The 15,866-nt window shown below is 41.7% G+C and overlaps 5 protein-coding genes across 5 annotated transcripts; 2 read left to right on the forward strand and 3 right to left on the reverse strand.

Annotated features, from left to right (window-relative positions):
* Positions 1–861: 861 nt before the first annotated feature.
* Positions 862–1,765, reverse strand: BDB00DRAFT_878935 (uncharacterized protein; the record flags this gene model as incomplete). Its single annotated transcript, XM_053127801.1, has 2 exons — positions 862–999; positions 1,112–1,765. The coding sequence occupies 2 exons, from the start codon at positions 1,763–1,765 to the stop codon at positions 862–864; spliced, it is 792 nt and encodes a 263-aa protein (XP_052973367.1).
* A 5,448-nt stretch (positions 1,766–7,213) lies between these two features.
* BDB00DRAFT_775088 (uncharacterized protein) lies at positions 7,214–7,870 on the reverse strand (the record flags this gene model as incomplete). Its single annotated transcript, XM_053120194.1, has 2 exons — positions 7,214–7,483; positions 7,574–7,870. 2 exons carry the CDS (start codon positions 7,868–7,870, stop codon positions 7,214–7,216), a joined length of 567 nt encoding a protein of 188 aa, XP_052973368.1.
* A 135-nt stretch (positions 7,871–8,005) lies between these two features.
* On the reverse strand, positions 8,006–10,709 carry BDB00DRAFT_885298 (chaperonin 10-like protein; the record flags this gene model as incomplete). The annotated part of the gene is made up of 7 exons (XM_053128402.1): positions 8,006–8,482; positions 8,550–8,569; positions 8,637–8,801; positions 8,905–9,076; positions 9,158–9,203; positions 9,316–9,445; positions 10,697–10,709. 7 exons carry the CDS (start codon positions 10,707–10,709, stop codon positions 8,006–8,008), a joined length of 1,023 nt encoding a protein of 340 aa, XP_052973369.1.
* A 676-nt stretch (positions 10,710–11,385) lies between these two features.
* On the forward strand, positions 11,386–13,872 carry BDB00DRAFT_856105 (histidyl-tRNA synthetase). The gene is made up of 9 exons (XM_053125770.1): positions 11,386–11,647; positions 11,737–11,856; positions 11,951–12,046; positions 12,152–12,283; positions 12,364–12,471; positions 12,576–12,674; positions 12,759–12,980; positions 13,062–13,149; positions 13,233–13,872. Exons 1-9 carry the CDS (start codon positions 11,432–11,434, stop codon positions 13,793–13,795), a joined length of 1,644 nt encoding a protein of 547 aa, XP_052973370.1. The 5' UTR covers positions 11,386–11,431; the 3' UTR covers positions 13,796–13,872.
* Positions 13,873–14,468: 596 nt separating this feature from the next.
* Positions 14,469–15,612, forward strand: BDB00DRAFT_878938 (uncharacterized protein; the record flags this gene model as incomplete). The annotated part of the gene is made up of 5 exons (XM_053127802.1): positions 14,469–14,810; positions 14,978–15,044; positions 15,116–15,182; positions 15,261–15,394; positions 15,470–15,612. 5 exons carry the CDS (start codon positions 14,469–14,471, stop codon positions 15,610–15,612), a joined length of 753 nt encoding a protein of 250 aa, XP_052973371.1.
* Between the last annotated feature and the right edge of the window lie 254 nt (positions 15,613–15,866).

The following is a 15,866-nucleotide window of genomic DNA, read 5'->3' on the forward strand; positions in this document are numbered from 1 at the left end:
CACTGCGGTGGGTCATATGTTTAGGATATTGGCATTGCAGGAATTTAGGCAGCTGGTGGGTAATACTTTCATTGTTGACAGCAACACTTTTTTTTCCCAATGCAAGAGCTGTTCGTACAGTCATAGCTCGTTGCTATAATATAAAAACAACTGCATATGCAACTAGCATCAAGCTGCACAAGACATTGGTCCGATTCACTCTGCCGTACCTACAACGCGTCGTAGCTTTATTAATAAATTCTGTAGACTTGAAGCAAGATTGACAGCTCGTTGGTTTTAAAGTCACAATGCACTTAATCAAGAGATGCGGCATCCAAAGAAATATACGAGGATAGTACAGCACCTCGGACTCGAGTTTTTCGGTATGTACTGCAACTGCCTTCTAACAGAACCGAGCTGTTGACCTTCTGCTTACTAGACAGACACTCAGCTAACAGAGACAAGTAGGCCGATCCGTCTACTACTACGAGTGGCACATAGTGCACTCATTACACACACACACACACACACACACAGCTTTCTCCTCGTTACAACACAATATCATATGCTTTAAACTTAAGAAAAATGTAGCTGATATGAAATAACAGATTCTGAATACTAAGTATGTTGATCTTGCTGATTGATGTTGTATGTAAAGAAAAGAATAAAGCTAAGTACAATTCTACAGTAGTGTTAGTTTTTTTTGTTTTTTTGGTTGATTGATAAATTTTCTGCCGTTTCTGGATGTGTGGGTGTGTGTATGTGCAGATGTGGACGTGTGGAGAATTGATTAATAAAGTTTTACTGTAAAAATATATGCAAAGAAGATGGGATTTAACAAAGAAGAGAAGAGAAAGGGTAAGGTTTCCTATCTTAGTACTGCTATGATAGTACTACTGCGTCATGAAAAAGATGGGGATGATTGCGTGGATGCTGGTAATTGTGAGGTACACCTGGTGGTGTAGATGCTTCTGGGATGGTAACGTAAGTGCGTTTGGGTTTCGGAGGTGGCGTGAGTGCCTTTGATGTTATTATAAAAGCAACAAAACAACACAATTTGTGTATGAGAGAGAGAAGACTTGCCGTTGGAAGATGTGATATATTTTGAAAAAAAAAAAAGTCAAATACATACCAAGAAGCAGACTTCGAGATCCTCCTTGTTCACCAGGCCCCATTTGTTATCGTCTTCTTCGAGCGCAAGTTGATAGGCTAGGGCTGCATTTACAGCCCATGCTGAGGGATCGTTTATACTGTCTCGTTGCTGTTGTTGGTTTTGCAAACAAATACCACGAATCAACCGTTCGGCCTCTTGCATTCTGTTTTCCCAAGCGGACGATGTCTTGAAATGTGTAAAGTCAATATCCCGGCCACGGAAGAGTGGACGACGTCGCTGTTGCTGTTTTTCGTTGAAACTTGTTACCGCTACCGGCGGTTGTGCTGATGTTGTGTTCCAAAAGAGCTCATAGGCCATGGTGGAGATATTGTTCACGATCAATGAGGTAAGAGACCAACATCCTTTGGTTGGTCGCTCGTCACGCGCTTGTTCTTGTTCTTGTTTTTTTTGTGCTACCTGGTCCCGCTGGTACGGATCATAGCAGGGGCCGAAAATTTGTCGCTTCATGGTGCCAAAGATGCCGAGCAGCCCCATCAGACCACTAGGTTGACTAGGTCGTGTTTCGACCGCTGTCGCCATCGTTGTCGTCTCACTATCACTAGTCGCTTGCTGTTGGTTCTGAGCCTTGCCGCCGATGGCCACGAAAACCTTGCCAAGGAGATATTTCCACATTTTTTGTGCTGGTATTTTTGCAAGAAGTTATAGAGAAAGAGATATTGGGTACAAGTGTGCGTAATGTGTTGCTCAAAGCACTGTTTGGATATTGAGATCAAGAGGTAGTAGTAGAGTAAAACAAGGGTTGAAAGTGGAAGATGAAGGAAAGAGAGATGAGAAGATTGAGGGAAGACGCACAGCTTTGATTGATTTTTATAATGTGACAGAGGCACTGAAGTGCATGTCACAGCTTTGATTGATGAAAACGTTCCATCTCCTGTCCGCTCTTTTTTTTAGGTCTGTATTCTATCACACATACACACAATCACCATTCTCCAAAACAGCAGAAAACCCATGCATTGCCCTTTCTCCTGCTGATTAAACGCTTTCCTTCCATAGCCTCTTCACTACTGCCTTCTTTTGTGTATGTACGCTTTCAATACGACTTCTTATTCGCTCTATGTTCTCTTGGGCTGTATCGTGTAGTAGTAGCAGTCATACCCACCTGTTTCCTTGGTTCAGACGTGTACGCAGCCCGAGTTAAAAATAATAAGCAAACATTCCGAAGCCGTAACCTGCTAAGCACAGCCTCCTCAACAGACTCGTAGGTCCGTGATTACATCATTGTTGTGTTCTTGTAGCTATTTGTCACAATAACACTTACTCTATCACCCACCATATGACTTGAATGCTATGCCGGTAGTCGTATATCAATCATCATGAGTTTTGCCTGGTTATCGTTTTGAATGATTAATGTCAAGACACATCGCGGAAGCTTTCAAAGCGTCATACAGATGTAATTCTTTCACTCTATCATCTACAATAGGACTTGAATGTTATGCCGGTAGTCGTATAGCACTCATCACGAGTTTTGCTTGGATATGCTTGGATATCGTTTTGGATGATTAATGTCAAAACACATCGCAGAAGCTTTCAAAGCGTCATACAGATGCATAAATCTTTCATTGTTCTGTCGTGATTTTCATGTGTCCTTCTTTCCAGCGATGAGTTATTCGTTTCAGTTCAATAATGTATATACGCCCCGGTGATGCAACGGAGAGACATGAGGATGTAGATTGAAACACCCTGCTGCTGCTACGACAATGGCCAATAAGGATGGTGGACACCTTTACATGTTCACTAAAACCTTGGGTTACACAAGGTTTAAAAAAGACATAGTTAAGCTATTTTACTTCATGGCGAACTGCCTGCGCGACTGTACAGCGAAAATATATAAAGTTCCGGATACCTGGGTTGTCTTTGACCCGTCCATATGATATGTGTACTACAGAAAATATTAGGCTGAGGGAGCACAGGAATAAATAACATTAAACTTATTAAATATCAAATATATAAATCGTCATGACGATCGGTGGCGAGAGCGGAGGGTATCGAACGAGTTCAAGCATATAATGGCCAGAACACTGTTTTTTGTTTTTCTCGACCGAGGCTAACTATATTAGAAAAGAAAAGAAGCGTCGTCAAACTGCGTTCATGATTTCGTATAAGGAGGTTAATGCACATGCGGCAAACTTTGTTAACGAACCTTGCGATGATGTGGTTTCTGCTCGGTTTGTGAGTGTACAGCAGTGTGTGTGTAAGCACTTCCCTTTGCATGAATTCTAGTAGAGCTAACAGCATGTCACAACCCTCGTCAAAAGCAATAAGTGCGAACATCTCTTTATTTGAAGTAAGATTTATCTATAACTCCTTGATTTTCTATATCACCCTATGCTGTTTGCCATGAGTGTAACAGTGTCGGCCCAGATACTTACAATCGGGAACGTGAATGGGTAGACAGTGTGGATCAATGAATAAGGTGAGACTCGGATATATCAAAGGATAAAACGATGGGGATCCATACAACTCAGGATCCCGTCTTTATATATACGTCGAGTAATAGGGGGCTAGCTATCGTCTAAGTATTGATCTACATCATAACTTCTATCTAGAATATCCACGCCTAGTACTCCATATTCAACCATGCGGTTGACCGCAAGTCATCCTATCCTCTGAACCATGCGTTGTCGATCGTCAACCATGCAGGTTGGATATCGTCGTAACGGTATGCACCGTTACAATAGGCATCTAGAAGCCATCGGTTCCAAACGTGAAGGGCAAAGGCTTCAGACCAAAGGACAGCGTCTCGACGTGTACACTAATATTAGTCCACACCTTCATAACAGACACGTTGCAGCTGAACTCTCAAACCTCAGCTCCAACAGCGACTCATTTAAGCTGACAGGCGGCTCTCTGTTTTCAAATTTGAAGCTTCCAGAACCGTTTACATCATGCACGAACAAGTAAAAGAAAAATTTCTCAGTTGTAAACTCAAGAGAAGAAGGGAACGCAGAAAAAGGGTAATTTTTCAAAAGTCGCAATGTATGATATATCATAAAAAGCATGATGATACCATCTAACTTATTCTCTTCCAACTTATAGTTGAAAGCGAATGCGAAGGTTCGTGAAGCCAAAAAAAGAAGTGAAAGAACCCCATTTATTGCGGTATACATCGCTGCCGATGTTCTTAAGCGTCAAAGAATGGATAGCATCTATATGATGCGGAGCGGAGGAGAACGCTCCCGGCAGGCGCATTGGGCGGCAACCACAGTTGTTACTTTAAAACGAAATTCGGTCAAGTCAAACATCCCGCTTCGCTATTCATCTCTATCACTGCTCCCAGCAACAAAGTTTAATTAAAGGCAAAAAAAAGCGAAGAGCAACATGCCACGGTGCATCGACGTGCCTCAATCCGAACTGTCCTGCCGTGATAAAGAGCTGGTTAGACATCCATGAAAACAGATATTCAGTTGACGCAACAGCAATCGGTATTGCTGCTGTAGCCACACTTTTTTTCCATGATAAAAAACGTTTTCATGCTTTAATCCATCATCACAATCGAGTAATAATAAACACTGTAGCCGCCAGTTTCCAACTCGATTACTAAACTGGTCGCTTGCTTTCGCCATTTTCCCATATGTATGGTACGTATAATACCTCTCGAAGATAGTCTTTTGGTGGTGGCAACTATATAACTGCTGTTATGCGATGCTTCATCTCCAAGTGCTGAACAGGAATCCACTGTCCGCAATCCTCTCAGCTATACCATGAGCGTCGAAATTGTTCATTGAGTTACAAAGCCCCCAGTAACAACTCATTTATTGCAGCAGATACAACTGGAATTCAATGACATGAGTGCTAGTTTTCAACGCAGTTTGGTTTAACTTGTAGTGATAGATGCTTGACTTTATAGTATAGCAAGCAAATAATAAAATTGACAAGTATCTTTGTTTGTTTTCAACTATACAGGCACATTCACGTATGATGTATTCTCAAATGTGATGGCGGGTGAAACATTGGACCCTGTAATCTACAAGATCCTTTTGCTTCTGACAACAGCTAAAACTTCGATCAGATTAAGCATTTACGTAACAACAAGACAATGACTCACCGTGATTGATACCAGCATTACTCGTTTGTTATGATGCTTTATTGTTCTTACTCTTATTTTTCCCCTGCACAACAATGAATTTATCAAGATACTGTACATTCAAAATTATCGCTATGAGCAAGGTTTAGATCATCGATGCAACATCGGATTGACGACACAGTACTTTTTATTGCACTCACCGCGTAAGTTGTCTATCAACGATTTTGATCTACACATAGGGGATATTACAGAGCTTACTACAACGATGATTAATTTTAGTAGCTTAGTTATTATATCAGAGAGAGGGTCTAGAAACAATAAGAAGGGCTACTATATCTAAATAAATGCCAATAAAGATGTTTCACTATGTGTACAAAATAGTGTTATGTGTTTATGCAGAAAATGCTCAGAAAGTTAAAGTGGTGTGTTTGTTCTTGCGTGCACCAAGCAAGAAGAGATTTTCCCAGTAAGATGCACCCCTCGTAGAGAGAAGAAGAAAAGGTAATCAGGAACAGGTCAGAATCAAGAAGTGCTTGTTGTCAATGCAGAAAGAAGATAGAGACAACCATTCTTTTTTTAAAAAAAAGGTATATAAAGGAACCGTTTTCAAACTGTTAATCATCCTCCATCACAACACAACAACAGCTCAAGCCAGAAAGAGCTCTTTTTCTCTCGCTCCAATCATCGCGACAACAAACGAATCCAACAACGACCCACAATGCCTTGTATGTTCTGCGGTAAAAAGACCCATTCCTACTCGTAAGCACCATTGTCTTTCCTTCACTTACAACATCAATTGCTTACGGTGGAACTTGAGGCTGGCTCACGCTAACACTATCCATCATCTATCAATCATTACTCTTCAAATAGCGGTTGCCCTTATGTCTACCGCCCTCCAGGAGGACGAAAGTAGATGGTACGACCGGCCAGACCTGCCTTCAAGCAGAACAAGAAATTTGCTTCTCCTAGCCCATGTCAATGTCTACCGCCAACTTTAAAGAAATGATTCATTGATGCCCATCTACCTATAATCACTCTTTATGTGGTTGACTATTAGTACCCTTCCAACAAAAACAAAAACATCTTCCGTTTGTCACAATAAACACCTTTTCCATTGGATCATTGAATATCAATATGTCCCATCAAAACTATTTCGTAGCGTTCAGCGACAAGGTATTTCTTGGTTATGGTTCTTTTAACATTCTCGAACATCTTTGATCGATTTCTGAAACAGCCGACACACATACGACTTTGATTGTTTCAGCCGTTTCGGCTGTACTTGGTCACAGTATGATAATGATCAGCTTCTTGTAATGATGATGCGTATCCTGGTGAATATTGATTGACGTAGCTTGACGATGATTATAATGGTACAAGGCATTCTTGAAATATAAAAATGGTTTTGCTGCCGTTGTCATTACTCTATAGCAAGAATCTCATTGAATGCTGGTTGAGTGTAGAAAGCAGATACTATGGCTTCCCTTTATCTTGAATTATCCAAACAGATCAAGAAACCGCTCATATCGAACTTTCGCCAAACCAGCATAACAAAACGGCACGTCCTGTGCGTTCACCTATACTACAATTCATTATGTAGCATACTATCTGGCACCAGTCCAACAAATACAGCGAATGCACTTTCTGTGTACACACATATTTCACCACATTAAAAAGAAACAATAAAGCTACTACAGTATCAAGAAGCGACTATTTATCCTTTTTTTCCACTTCAGCTACTGGCTCAACTTTTCTTTGCTGCCAGCGATTTGCGTACGTTCGATAAATAAGACCACTGGATAAGACCACTGCACTCCAAGCTTGAGCTTCTGTCGAGCTCAACACGGGCAGGTCAAACCATTCACATAAGGATGGCGTTGTTGCAGCAGTATAAAACACAGCTGTCATAAAGGATGCCTTCATATCCACTGAAGCGGTGTGTAAAAGACGTGGTGTTGAGAATGACCATTGAGGACTCGACAGTCGGAAAGCATCTGTTATCAAGAATATTGAAAATAGTATGTGAGAAAGGCACAGGGCTAGCAGGTTATGAGAAAACAAAGCATCAACAAACCTGCCCATAGTCCACCACCGCATCCACACAGAGCTCCGCAAATGATCTTGGCTGCCCACTTGTCATCACCGAGCTCTTTGTTACTGGCTACACTCATGATACCAGCATTAACTACTCCTGAGGTCCGCACGATGCCATCCGCAGCGGTAAACACTTGCTCCACCAATGGAATAGCAAACAGATATTGAAGGAATTGATAAAAGTAAGGATTCGAAAACATGAGCCAGTAAGTTGCCTGCGCAGTTTGGCAGTGATGACATGAAAAACCCTTTAGTACTTTCCTATCCTTTTTGTTTTCAAAGCGAATATCTGAAAGATACTTTACCCCGTATATACCCCAGAACCTGTTATTCTTTAGAATACCAAGAGGGTTGCCAAGCAACAAGGCTGAAGTCGATCCACCTCCAGCAGCCATGACAATGGTTGCAAGCAATCCCTGGCCCCAACCAATCTCGACATGACTTTGCTTGAGCGCAGTACGGTACGTATAGTTGATCAAGATGGCATGCAGTAGTTCGAGAATTGGAATGCGGACGCCAAGTGCAGGTACTTCAATTGCTGTGTCGCTCAACCCAAAGACAACGCCCACCAATTGACTCGTCAAAGTATTATTAGTCTCCATAATACTAACAAATGGAAAGAAAAAGGTAACCACGTATTACAGTTTGTGGACGCGTGATGACCCCGCGTGTCTTAGTGTACAATAGCGCATAAGTCCGCATTATTAACCACGATCGATTGCAGATGATCGCTTTGTTTATTCGTCTTTGTTACAAAGTATAAATCTATATCGTGCTTTACCGTCGCGCATGGCCTGTACTGCCTCAGGTGCTTTACTCATTGGATACTTTTGTATCCATGGCTTGACCCCCGTCTTGGCAGCGAAATCGAGCATGTCTCTAATTTCGTCCGGTGAACCGATAGCTGAACCTGTGATCGAAATCTGCTTGAGCACCAACAACATTGTTGGAATATCTGTCAAAGGCGCGTCAGGGGCGGCCACCATGATAAACACACCGTTTGCTCGGAGCAAACCGAGATACTTGGCCCAGTCAAAATTTCTGGCAAAGCTGGTACAGAGAATGTGGGTGAGCTTCCCCTTGTATTGCGCAAACTTGGCATCTTCATCGGCCGCGATAAAATCATCACAGCCCAGCTTTAAGGCGTCGTCACGCTTCCTGTTTGAGTGGGATAGGGCAATCACTTCTGCACCCATGGCTTTTGCCCATTGCGTCTATATTGTATAGTGGAAGCATTCCTTCAGTACATAGATACGCATAACAAACAGATTAAATACTTACACCATAGTGACCCAGTCCACCTAACCACAATCGAGTTATTACTTTGTATAAGAAAACCGACAGATAAGAAAATGCATGTAAACTCACCGATACCGATCACACCAACTCTGGAACCCTTGGTCACACCGTGACGCTTCAAGGGTGCATAGGTCGTAATGCCAGCACAGAAAAAGGTAGCAGCAATTTCGTTCGGCATGTTATCAGGCACTTTGAACACAAAATGATGGTGACCGCTCCATTTGTCCGCATAACCTTAAAGAAACTCGAAGCGTGAATTTATAAACAATATCACAGTGTTGAGTCGTTGTGTACAACAATTAAGATAAACAATTTAGACCATTTCCTCTCAACTTACCACCAAACGTTTTGTCACCGTTTGGCCAACGACCATTGTACGTTGGAATCACGCCTTTCTCACAAGTATTTTCCTCGTGGTCGTTGCAGAAATCACAGTTCAAGCATGAGCCGCATTGAGCACCCACGCCAGCTCGATCTCCTACTTTCACGTTCTTTACATTTTTCCCGACCTAGATGAACCGGATAGGGTATGAAATTTGTGTATGCTGGCAACTAATACCCTTGCAATTATCAAGAGAAAAAAAACCCACCTTTGTCACTACACCGGTGATTTCGTGACCAACAATGCAAGGGTAGCTATATGTTTAATTGAAGGTTAGTTTGTAAGCGACTCGATGAGGTCTTTGATACATGAAAATTTGAACACGTGACAGATATGTATACAATCATTGTGTTAAATTGTACTCACTCTGTTGCTCCCCATCCCGAGTCCAAGGTGAATAAATCAGAGGCACAAATACCACAATGAGTGATATCCATTTCTACCGTGTCATCGTCAAATTGCTTGCGTGGTAGGTCAGTCAGCTCCAACGGTTTGCCTTGTTTTCATGATAGATTTCAAGGTTTGTTGTTGTCGTCGTCGTTGTTGAGATAGAGGATATTGTTAGTTAATTGGTTAATAATAGTGATGGTATTGGGTTTATTACCGCCTATTACAAACCTTTTCCAAAGCAAGTCCAGCCCTTAATCTTTTCTTGTGATGCCATTTCTCTTTAAAATGATATGAATTGAAAATAACTTTCTTTTTTTTGACCATCTTTTATGTTTCTCCAATACATGGGTTCACAAGTAGCATAAACGCTGTAAATGTTTGTTTCACCGTCTTCTTCCCTGTCTAGCTTACATAATGGACACCAAGAAGAAATGGAATTAAGAATTGCCTTCATATAATAAATATTTCGCTTTAAGACAACTGGACATTGTATCCAGCAATGTAAAGCTCGTTTAGAAAGGGCAGTAGCTTCTTATACTTAGTGCAGCATTCTGGGAAAGGACATCCGTTTGTATATAACAGTTTCCTTGATCTTTACCTTTTCTCGACCCTTCTTCCTTAACACTCGTTCTCTAAACATCACAATTGCCAATATAATCTCACACCAACAAGTTGCTGAAGAAGGCGTTGACATTAGAGCAATTGCCGTCAGACGAAGCACTGGAGGATCGTCTAGCAGTGGTACAGTAGCAGGAGGAGTAGAGTAACCTACCGGCGAACTTCGGTACATATTTTAAAGAGCATCATCCTCACTTTGTGAACAGTCCCGGTTTTTTTAGCAGTCTGCAGGAGATAGCAATTTATTGCACTATTAGGCAAGAGACGCCTTACACATAATCGAATAGACATAATAGTCATTGGATAGGCTACGTGCTAGCAGCATATAAGCACGCTATATTAAGAACACAGGCCTCCGAGTGCTCGACATTGTCTTTGCACTTACCAACAACAGGAGACTTGGAAAGATTATATGTACTGCTTCCGGTATATTCTTGAATTTTGAGTTAACCTGTCCGCATGCCTTTATTTCCATAGACTTTCCTGAAACGGCTCTAATATTACGTGTACTTGAGGACGTTTAGATTTCCCTGAACACACTAAAAGCTACTACTACTAGAATAATAACACCACCACAATTATTAGCTCTTAGCAACGAGCTCAAGATATTCGTCATCTTGCGCTGAAGTATCTCAATATCAGTGAGGATTTCTGACCTTACACTTGTCAATAATGCGCTTCTTACGGATATGCTACGGTCAATTACAATACACAGTGGAAATTATTCGTAGCACAATACTGTCCAAATCCATACCAAGAGTCGACTTCCGCTCTGCTGAAGAGCCTTTCCTTACATCTTATTAGTAGCATGCTTCTATATCATAAAAAATAAAAAACAACTTCTTCACTTCTGTTACTGTACAATGATGCGTACTACTTTTTTTTAAAGAAAAACCATCATAGTCTACGTGGAAATGATGCTTAAAGATGTTCAAAAGAGCTCCGAAGATAAAGTCATTCTGTATATGCTCCAAGTTAATAATTTCCAGATAATGTCATGACGATTGGATATACCGGGCATTCATGATTTAACTGACTTCATTATAAAGAAAGTAGCCTTAGCAAGGTGGATTTATTGTATACATTTCTCTTATATTAGGGTGTTGATCGCTTAGTAGAGCCCAAAACCAATGTCGAGAGCGATGAAGTCATCTATAGCCAGTAATGTATGACACTATTTACGTGTAATCCAGCTTCTACTGTTAACCATTACAGCTCTATCATTTCTTCGCAGCAGCAGTGATATTAGATACCGGATGATTCAAGCCTCGTGTGATGAAGTAATATCTATGTCAGTTCATTACTCACTATTGCTACCATGGTCTAATCAGGTAATCAATGCCAAAAGACCGGAGTGAGTCAGAAAATCCCGGTCTGTCTATATATTTTTTTCGGGTTTTACTACCCGAAAAGTTTTGACACATATATTCTCTTTCCCCCTTTTTTAGCCCAACTAAAAAGAAAAAACTCCACCATGGCTGAAGACCGTAAAGCGAGTTTGGCTTTGTCCATTCGTGCACAAGAAGATAAAATTAAACAGCTCAAGACCAACAATGCCGAATCGACTGATATTGATGCTGAAATCGCTGTCTTGAAGGGCTTGAAGCAGGAACTGGACGCCTTGTCTGGTGGCGACAAGAAGAAAAAGGGCAAGGCTGGCAAGAATGCTTTTACCCTGAAAACCGCAAAGGTACATTGACTTTTTTCCTTTCATTCCAACCACTTTTGTGACAAATTAATTCCAATTGCGGGGAATGCCTGATTGATTGCTTTGGATAGGGTACCAAAGACCACAACGACAAGGAAATGGCCATTCGTGAAAAGGTGTTTTCCACCATCAGCAAGGTGTTCAAGAAGCACGGTGCTGTCACTATTGACACGCCCGTGTTTGAACTTAAGGTAAATAGCAAAAAAAAGAAAGCAAAAAGAAAAAAGAGAAACAGTGTGCTAATAATTCAAACAATTCATCTTGAAAATATCAAAAAACAAAAAGGAAATTCTTGCTGGCAAATACGGTGAAGATAGTAAATTGATCTACGATTTGGCAGATCAGGGTGGCGAAGAATGCTCGCTCCGTTACGATTTGACGGTAAAATTATCATTTGATAAACGAAAATGTCGCGAGAAGAGAGAGAGAGAGAGGAAGGAAAAAGGAGTATACTCATGGAAATCTGTGTCGTCAAATGGATGATAGGTCCCATTTGCTCGTTTCCTTGCAATGAACGGCAAAGAATACCAAAACTTCAAGCGATACCACATTGCCAAGGTCTACCGTCGTGATCAGCCTGCGATGACCAAGGGTCGTATGCGAGAATTCTATCAATGTGTGAGTTGGATAGGAACTTTGTGTGCGTGTGTGTGTGTGCATGGAGAAAAGCAAATGCTCATCTACAATTGTTCTTGCAGGATTTCGATATTGCTGGCACCTATGACTCGATGATCGCAGACTCTGAAATTTTGAAAATTTTGACTGAGGCACTGGATGCATTGGATGTCGGCCAATATACCGTCAAGGTAAGCCTTCCCCCCCCCTTCCCCCCTTTTCGTAATCAAGTGGGGATAATGATTGGAAGTGAAGGATTGTAATTAATCTTGTCCGTTTCTTTTTCCATATGTAGCTCAACCACAGAAAGATTTTGGATGGTATTTTCGAAGTCTGTGGTGTGCCTGAAGAAAAGATCCGTCCTATTTCATCCGCTGTCGACAAGCTTGATAAGGTAAAAATCACCTGGGGATGACTAATTATGATGGATGGAAGAAACAAGTAGTATATCTAATACATATATACTTCTATTTATTAGTCGCCATGGGAAGACGTCAAGAAGGAAATGACCGAAGAAAAGGGATTGCCCGAGGAAGTCGCAGACAAGATTGGTGAATACGTCAAATTGAAGGGTGGTAGAGATCTGTTGGAGAAGCTTAATGCTGATGAGGCTTTGAGCAACAATGCGAGCGCAAAACAAGGTCTTGCAGATATGGGTCTTTTGTTCGACTATATGGACATCTTTGATATCACCAAGAAGGTATATAGATTTTAAAGAGAAAATTTGGCTAGAAACCAAGGACCATTATTAACTTACTTTGCCTTTTCATGTTTTTTTTAGATGTCGTTCGATATGAGCTTGGCTCGTGGTCTCGACTATTATACCGGCATCATTTATGAAGCCGTTACTGAAAAATCTGCTCCTCCAGGTAAAAATAAAAAACTCTTCTGTTTCTTGTCATATACACGATAAGAGAAAATGGCATTTTAATACATATATGAAACATGATAGCTGTTACTGAAGGCAAGAAGCCCAAGACCAAGCCCAACTCGGACGAATTAGACGAGTCGACTGTTGGCGTTGGCTCTATCGCTGCTGGTGGTCGTTATGACAACTTGGTTGGCATGTTCTCTGGTGTCAACAAAAAGGGACAACCCAACTTGCAAATCCCCTGTGTTGGTGTTTCCATCGGTGTTGAACGTGTCTTTTCAATCTTGATGTCCAAGCAAAAGGCTGAAGAGATCAAGTCGAACGAGACCGAAGTGTATGTTATTGCTGTCGGTGACGGTTTACTCAAGGAACGTATGGAGATTGCCAACGAATTATGGAAGAACGATGTCAAGGCTTCTTTCTTGTTCAAGAATAAGCCCAAGTTGGATAAGCAGTGGGCTGCTTGTGAAAAGGATCATATTCCTTTGGCTGTCATTATCGGTCGGGATGAATTGGATAAGGGTGAAATCCGTATCAAGGATATGCGAAGCAAGGATGATAGCCAGGGCAGCGGTGCTACGGTCAAGCGTACCGATATGGTTCAAGAACTCAAGGGCCGTTTGGCTCAGATCTATAACCAGTAAAGGGGTGCTTTTGTTAAATTCATGAAGCACAATCTCTGTATCTAAAATAAAATATAATCACAGTAATTTAGCAAGCGTTTTTCACAAAAAAGAAAACTCTGCCCTTTCCATGTAATTCCACCCGGACACGTAGAGTGAGAGAGTGAAAGCAAGAGCCGAAGGCTGCCTGGAGTGGGAAGTATGCCGTTCGCATGAGGCGCTGCAACATCCGAAGATGGATAGAAACAGCTGCTACTAGGCGATACGTATGGTGCGCGGGAGAGGGAAGGGGAAGGGATAAGCGATATTAAAAAAAAATATCAATGAAGAAACGCAAGAAGATGAAGCTTTCAACGACTTTTACAGGTCCAACTCAAAGCAAAAAGCACGCGCAACCGTCGAGATGGATGGATAGACATTATAATGGAGACGCTGTCAGATTACTTGCCTTGGTGAAAGTATATGAAGACTACAAACTTCTGGGTGAACTGTGGTATCTATGGTGATTTCCATTTTAGGCAGTATCAAAGCACAGATGATCTTTTTCCCCTTATATGTTTCACCTTGCCGTTTGAATATTTTCTTTTCGTTTCCTTCTCCTCTTTCGTCAATAAAAAATATCACACTGAAACAACTCAACGTGGATCCTCCAATTTAAGCAATTCTTAACGCTATCAAGGACAGTAACGATTCAATGCTTGCTCTTGCGCGATCGGTCGGCTCCTTGGCGAGAGAAGTTGATGTCATTGTTAAGGCCCTTGAGGATCTCTCAACATCAGTAAACCTTATAGGAGGGGCTGTTGAAAGTATCAGAAATGCTGTCCTTTCACGTCCCTCTGTGGAATCCTCCAGCTCCGTATCACGAGCGTTTTCTTCTGGGCTGTTCGACGGCATTCACTTGACACGGTCCCACAAACGCAAAGTCGACTCACAGACGAAGTTTGTAATGGAGGAGCTGACCAGTCTGCGCCACGACGTTGCCAGGGAGCACCAATTGGATATCAAGCGCACCGACGAAGTCGATATCAGGGACAACGTATGGGGATGCGCTGGGATAATTGTCGATGGTATTCTACTTCGAACGACCTGGTCAGCATGCCAGAGACGACCTTGAAGGCGCGGGAAGACTTGGAGAGCGCATGCCAAGGATTTGCACCCTTGGCTGCGTGCGTGAACAGTTGGGCTGCGAACAAGATCCTGTAGCTTCGCGGGGATCGCGCAATAGGTTACAAGAGACGCGTTGCCCAGGGCGGCGTCTCCAAAAAGAGCAGTAAGTACATACTAGGAGTATTAGCGTTTCCGGTATATATACATATAATGTTTACCTTTAAAATTTTACAGTTTTGAGACGTCATAATACATCATCAAGCGCTACACAAGAGGAAACATCTGTTTCTTCAGAAGAAAGGTATATATACTCTATCAATGCTAATGTACTTGACATACTTTATAGCAACTACATACTCACACACTGGTTGTATTCAAGCAGTGATCGTCAGCACCGTGAGGTCGCATTGCTGTCAACAGCAACTACAGACGTCGTTTCACGGCTCCTAGTATCAGAGTCAGAAGAGGAGGAAACGGCGCAACTGCCAAGTTTGTTGCTGTCTTTACACCAAGGTAAACAATAGATCAACGATCCATATTGCATAGCATGAAACGAGCATCCACGATATGCTAACACGATTAAAACAGAGACCACATCGCGCAAACGCGCCCGTTCATGTGATGGCTCTGCTGATGACTTATCTGACAGCACCAGTGGCTCTTGCGCCGGTGCTCGTGGTGGTCGTGGCGGTCGTGGTCCTTGTGGTGGTCGTGGTCGTGGTCGCAACTAATTACAACAGAATGCCCAATTACAATTTTGACCTATGAATAAAATACAGTCATCTCTTATCGAATAATTTTTTCGTATATCAGTGGTCGCAACTAACTAGAAATGAACACGTAATTTGCTTGTATACTACACAATCAAATATGATTTGCCAAAGATTTATAATAAACATGTTGACATCTACAGTAATCAAAATCAGTTTTTGCACAAATAATATGACAGAAGGTCAATGGAGAAATGTGAATATCATAGCTGATG

The sequence above is a fragment of the Zychaea mexicana genome (genome assembly GCF_025766255.1).
Source record: "Zychaea mexicana strain RSA 1403 chromosome Unknown BDB00scaffold_153, whole genome shotgun sequence".
Lineage (NCBI taxonomy): Eukaryota > Fungi > Mucoromycota > Mucoromycetes > Mucorales > Lichtheimiaceae > Zychaea > Zychaea mexicana.

Excerpts from the sequence above, each read along its gene's own strand:
- BDB00DRAFT_856105 (XM_053125770.1), top strand. The coding sequence starts at position 11,432 with ATGGCTGAAGACCGTAAAGCGAGTTTGGCTTTGTCCATTCGTGCACAA. Across the intron at positions 11,857-11,950 it reads CGCCCGTGTTTGAACTTAAG|GAAATTCTTGCTGGCAAATA; the intron begins GTAAATAGCAAA and ends AAAAACAAAAAG. Across the intron at positions 12,675-12,758 it reads CTGTCGACAAGCTTGATAAG|TCGCCATGGGAAGACGTCAA; the intron begins GTAAAAATCACC and ends TCTATTTATTAG.